At 60.2% G+C, this 6,342-nt stretch overlaps 1 protein-coding gene across 2 annotated transcripts in view; it reads left to right on the forward strand.

Annotated features, from left to right (window-relative positions):
- Positions 1–6,342, forward strand: part of LOC113205440 (myosin-I heavy chain) — a 50,485-nt gene that overhangs the window by 23,747 nt on the left and 20,396 nt on the right. For both annotated transcript variants that reach the window (XM_052267184.1, XM_052267185.1), the window contains exon 3: positions 799–861. In XM_052267184.1, coding sequence (XP_052123144.1) covers positions 799–861 — 63 coding nt within the window. The remainder of the gene's footprint in view (positions 1–798; positions 862–6,342) is intronic.

Consider the following 6,342-nt stretch of genomic DNA (forward strand, 5'->3'; position numbering starts at 1 on the left):
ATTTGACAGCCCTTTTTAGAAAGAGATCTCGAAATGTGTTTTCCAAACGTTTTTCGTCTCTAACACTAATTTTCAGCAGGAAACATTAACGGGACACTGATAAGTCAGAGTGCATGCCTGCGCTTGCTTACACATGGAAATCTGTACTACATGGCATGTGCGGTGATTACTATTGTAATCAGTTTGCCGTGTGTTTTGTGCACGCTACAGCGTTTGCGGGTTTGCCTTCTAAGGTGCCATATGGCCCCTAGTCGCTCGGACGATAATGATAACACGCTTACACTGCCCAGAAACACGCGCGCTATACACTACTCACTCTTTTAGTTTCATTAATGCTTTTCAAACGTTTGCGACAACAAAGGTGGCATTTCGTATTTTATTGCGGGGACGAGAAGGGGCGCTCGACGCAGCGCCGCCCCGCCACCCCTGCACGATCGCCGCGCCAACTCGGTCGGCAGCGAGAATGTTGATGACATTTCCGCCCCCTCCGCTGCCACCCCCTCCGCCCTTCCCAACCACCGCCGCAGAGTCCGGGCCGATGTGCGTAGCGGTGGGGCATGGTGGCCTTTTTCTTCCCACTTTTCCCCCTATATTTTTTATTTCCTTTCACCCGCCAAACTGCACAACGCTCTTCGCTCGTGACTCCCCCACCTCCCATCACCCTCAGCCCCCGCCGCTGCTGTGCGTGGCACGACCAACTATTGACAGGCGTCGGCCTCTCGCGCCTCGCTTCTCTGTGTTTTCGGCTCTCGTCTGTCTGTCTGCGAATGTTTTCTTTTCCTTAACTCCAGCTCTCAGACCTACACTGGATCCATCCTGGTCGCCGTCAACCCCTACAAGGAAGTGGAGATCTACTCGCCGGTAAGTCCAAATATACTTGTTAAATACTTAACGTAGTGGTAATGCACGAAGGCGGCCTCGTTGACGCGAGTAAAGTTCCAACGAGCCACGGATATAAGCCGGCAATTGAATGTTTATAGCGTCGAATATTGCATGGGGCTTATGGCGTGCGTGCGTCAGCTGCGCCGGCCGCCTCACGCGCGGGGCGGGGCTTATGGCGTGCGTGCGTCAGCTGCGCCGGCCGCCTCACGCGCGGGGCGGGCGCGGCCCCCAGGTGCCAGGCCCGGCCGGGCCCCAGGTGGCGCCCGCGAGCGGATTAACTAGAGTCTGCACGGGACCCCCCACCCCATCGGCGCTCCGCCAAATTGTCCACATGCATTACGGCAGAAAAATGAATGAGGCACCGTGCCGTACCGAGGGGATGGGCGACACCCTCTGGTTTTCTCTAATCTCAAATGAAGCGTCTACCTCCGCACCTGCGGTGCTTGGTGGCTAAGCCCCACCCTCATCCAAACCCACCCCCTCACCCCCAAACCTCCCCCACCCCCACTCGGCGCCGTCCGGTCCTACATTTCGCTTATCCCGCTTTCTTGCTGAGTGGTGGACAGTGTAACCAGCCTGGTATCAGTTATCGCCGAAGTCAATATTCACAGATTTCACCAACATTTAGAAGAATTTTAGGTTAAGAATAGTAAAACGATTCTAGTCCACCGACTGCACCGACCACCCCCCGCCGGCGCCGTGTTCCCCCCTCGCTGTGTAATTCATGGGGTCGCGGCGCGAATGGTCGCGGAGATTATTCATAGAATCTGCTTCCAGAGCAGCGCGGCGCTGCAGAGCCACGCCTTGTTTTCAGTGCGGGGCGAACACGAAAAAAAAAAAGAGAGTTGTTGCCACAAGAGGAGAAGGTAGTGGAGGAGGAGGAGAAGGAGGAGGAGGCAATGTAGGAGGCCAGCGACCGACCCCGGCCCCTCCCTAGTGCGACCCGCGGCGGTATTTCTGGTGCGGCGGGTGTCATTACCGAGCAGTCGGGGTCCCAAATGGCGGAAGGATGCTGCTCTCGATGCTGGCTGCTCCTGTCAGCGCCGTGCGTCACGTGCGAGACCGGGCGGGGCGGGGCGGCAGTTTGGTGCTCGAGCCGATGAGGTTCGACATCCTCTCCCCACGACACCTCGGCAGCGCTCCGCGCTCCGACGTCGTCAGACTGTCAATGCGGCTGATTTGCGCCGCCGACGGCGATGCCGCCACCCGCCGCCGCCGCCGCCGCGGCTGGTCACGCTCGTGGACGTGTCGCGAGTCACGCCGTGCCCGCTTCCTGTGCGCCGCGTGCTCAAGGTGCTGGCTGCTCGAAGCACTGGGTGCTCAAGGTGCTCGAGGTGCTGGGGTTGTCGAGGTGCTCGGGGTTGAAGGTGCCCGTGGCCCGTGGCTGGTCAGCTGGTGGGGCGCCTTGGAGGTAGGCAGCTAGCGAGCTGCAACGCGTATGGGTCGAGCGGGGCTGCCTACCCTCCAGGCTGAAGACGAGTCGTGGAGCTGGCGCTCAAGTGGGGTTGCTCTGTCGGGGATGCCGTTGTGCCCCACCAAAAAGGGGTAGGTTTCCGATGAGGATGAGTTTCCAGTCGATGGCTACCCCGCTGTGTCTCAGAGGTGTGTGTTGTGTAGTGTGTGTCCCCTCCTGTTGCCTCCCTCCCACTCCTCCTCCCCAACCCACGCCCCGGGCGTGGCGCCGCGAAGCGCCCCTGTTTATCGCCCAGCACGCGTCCCGGGACTCATATTCATCAGCGTGGACACTGGACACGTGGCGGGCGGGGCGCGGGGCATGGGCGGGGCGGGGTGGAACACCATGCCGGGTCACGCCCTGACACAACAGTGTGCCTGTCCCGGAGTGTTAAGGGCGGGGCGCGGGGCGGGGAGTGGTGGTTCAATAATTCAGTCGCCGTGTTATTTCAGAGGGAGCGCCCCCTACCCTTCGGGCCGGGCCCCCTCCTCACCCTCCCGGCTGCGAGCGCGCCGACGGTACCGAGGAGCCACTGCGCACTGCTGAGCCGTGCCGCGCGTGATGGCTCCAGTCTTGTCCCACCGCTTAACGAAGAGGTGAAGAAGAGCAAGAGCTTCCCTTTGGCCTGCTCGTCTGATCCAAAACCTACACTTTCCCCGAAGAAGGCGCCAGCCCGGGGGTTGTAGGATCCCGGGGGGAGGGGCTGCTTGATATGACCTCCCGCATGACGCAGAGCGAGTGCGAAAAGGGTGCTTTCACGTCCCGCCCTATCTGTTCCACAGTCATGCTTTTGATGATAATCGTTGCCCAGCAGGTCAGCTCGGCCCCGCTCCCCAACAAACACCGCTCTTTGCTGAGAGCTGCACCCCCGCAGCCGTGCTCCCTCTCGACCGCATCGTGTACCGCGCGCGCTTCGAAATTCCCGGAATGTCCGAATGACTGACATCAAGTGGAGAGTTTCAAGTCGCGGCACGTCCTCGCATTGACTTATCCGGGGGCGCGGGGCGGGGTGGGGCGGCCCCCGAACCCTCAGCGCGAGGGCGCGGCCGGGACCGGGGCCGGGGGCCACCCCTGCGGACCCTGCTGCGGCCCGGGGCCGCCGGGCTGGCTGGGAGTATTGGACAGGATTGCCACCCTCTCTCACCGCGGCCCAGAGCTGCTGCTGCCGCGGGCCGGGATCCGCCGATAACCCAAATCATTTTTAGAACCCAAGGAAAAAGGACGCAGGGCGGGGGGTGGGAGTGGATCACGCGGCACTGAGCGGAGCGCCGAGCTCCCCGGACTGCCTGCCCCTCTCTGCCAGCTGCTGGCCCCCCTGGCAGCTCTCTGCCGATCGAGGCGGAGATTTATCACATTGTTTTCGAATTCCTGCTTCGCCGGGATGAGCGTTGGGTTGTTTGCAGCCCTCGCAGGCGAGGCGCAACGCGACTGCCCCTGCCGCCGCCGCCGCCGCTCCGACTCCGACAGCCAAGGAATGGCTCGCGGCGCTGAAGGAATGAGCTGTGCAGCTGCGCGGCCGCCTCTCACCCACGCCCACTAAAGGCGGATTGTCCCGGCGCCCCTCCCAGCTCGTCCCGTCCCATGGCATGTGGAAAGGGGGTCGGCCCGGGGGGTTGGAGTTGGAGGGATGCACCCCCGACATATTTGCCGTCGCGTTCCTCACGGCTCAGGCGCCGCTCTGCTCCTCGCCAACCGACTTGCTCAGTGGATAAGATAGCAAAACACCCACAAAAGTCTGTCATCTTGATTGAAAAACGTTTGAACTTTGTACTTAAACTCTCTAGATATTTTTTTTGAATGATTTTCTTTCATTAATTTAATACGAGGTGAATCATAAGATCGGACACCTAAGTAAATTTACATTTTACATTTACATTTCAAGCCCCCCTTTGAAGTTGAGTAATAGAGCACCGGCCCTAGCCATCCTGAACGTGCTGAACCCCTTCTGCCTCGCTCCCTTCTGGTTGTGCCGCGAATGGCCCCTCGCCCCTCGTGGTTCCCGGGGGGACACCGCCCACGCAGAGCACCGCGCAGCGTGCATACAATGCGAGCCCGGGCCCAGTTTGCAGTACTGCACGCCAGTGTTTGCGCTTCCTTGACCTGAATACGTCACCTTCGTTCTCTTCCGGCCCTCCAGACCCTCCCTCGCTCTCTCTCTCTCTTCTCCTCTCTCCTCTCCCTCTCTCTCCCTCCCCTCCTACCTCTGTCTCCCTCCCGCTGGCCTTGGGCTCGGCGTCCACCTTGTACTTTATACATGAAGCCTCGGCTGCCCGTGGGCGGCGTGTCCTGTGTACTGCCGCAAAGGCCTTCATGGCTTTTGTTGACGTTCTGTCTTGCCGACCTGTGGCCGTGGCCCTGAAGGCCTGCCGCTCCTGAGCAGAAGCAGAGCAGAGATTATGGCAGATGTGACGCAGAGATAAGCAACCCCCGCTGGAGGCTAGGCGCACGGCGCCCCGAGCCCACAGGGCGTCAGCAGACCCTATAGCGGCGCCCCCAGCTCACTGCTCACTAGGTGCCAGCAGCCCCTCTACAGTTCCGCTGGAGGCTTTGGCGCCCCGAGCCCACTTGGTGTCAGCAGTCCCTACAGCCCCGCTGGAGGCGTGGCGCTGCGCCTGAGCCTCCTCCGGGCCTCCAGAGGTCAGCAGCCCCCGCGTGGCGGAGGTCCGTCCCTACCCGCGCACACACGGGCCACGTGGTGCACAAGGGAACACACCACGCTGCCCGGGCCCCGCCCGCCAGGCTGTTGGGCGTGGCTGGTATCGATCACCTAGTTCCCCAGCCTCCCGCAGGCGGGCGCGGCGGGCGCGGGCGTCGCTACCCCTAAGGGCCGCCCGGCCCGCGCCCGCTACCACCCCCAGGGCCACCACCGCCACCGCACCGCCGCCACCCACACCGGGGATTGCGCAACGAACGTTCATTGTTACTACGTTCAATGATGACCGTGGTACCAGTCGAGGTTCGAACAGAGTGTCTACGGTCCCATTCTAACCAGGATGGAGTCGAGATAGAATTTCTCTGAATTTAAACAGGAAATGTCGGCGATTGAGAAGTACCTAAGAATCAGGAAGGAAGATGTATCCTTTCCTTATGCCCGTAGTTGCGCTCTCTACTTTATTCTTCTCGAGTTAACATTATTTCAGCTGTCTCTGATCCCAACACGTCATCATAGTAAGAGCCCTACGCCCCTGAAGCCCTCAGATTAAGTCAAGTGCCGGGTGCCGGGCGCGGCCTTGCGGGACGGGGTGGGGTGGGGCGGGGCTGAGTGTAAGTGACACGAGCGGCGGGGGAATGCTTCCGCGACAAGCGCTAATTATGACGAGTCGGTGAGATGCAAGCGGGATAGGGGTGGGTCGGGCGGGTACCGACAGGGCGGAACCGGAGCGGTCGCAACCATCTGTCTGACCCGCCCCAAGGCCCAGGCCCAGGCCGATAGGGTTGGAAAGGAAGAAGGGAGGCCTAACTTCGTTGAGCCTCATTCTCTTTATCCTGACCACCACTCCCGCCCGGGTCGGCCAGCGGGCCTTGTATTTTCGCCTTTTCCCTTTTTGGAGGCCGAGATGGCGATGTGAGGCTAACACCATCAGTCCGCCGTGGAGGGGAAAGTACAAGGTAGAGAGGGGCAGAAGAAACCGATCTTTCTCAGACATTGCAAGAGCCCATGCAAATTGATTCGCTTGAGGCACGGTGCTAGTGAAGAGAGGTTAGCCTGAAGCTAACATAGTATTAGTAAGGAAGCCTGCGTGTTGAGTGTAAATATTTTTGAGGACAGTTTTGATACATCCACTCAGTGTTAATTTTGCAACGTCTCGAAAATCCTTTAATTATTTTTTTTTGTCATTCTCTTTAAACTTTTTCTTGCCTTTCCGGGCAGTCCCGACCGTGCCGCCTGCTCCTCCACCCCGAGCATCCCCCTCGCGTCGCGTCGAAGTTGGAGTCATTTGCTCTGCTTTAGGGTGGGATTCTCCCCCCGAGCGCCGCCGAGGAGCTATAGGAGCGGTCCTTGACTT

Source organism: Frankliniella occidentalis, unplaced genomic scaffold, assembly GCF_000697945.3.
Source record: "Frankliniella occidentalis isolate FOCC.00 unplaced genomic scaffold, Focc_3.1 Scaffold47, whole genome shotgun sequence".
Lineage (NCBI taxonomy): Eukaryota > Metazoa > Arthropoda > Insecta > Thysanoptera > Thripidae > Frankliniella > Frankliniella occidentalis.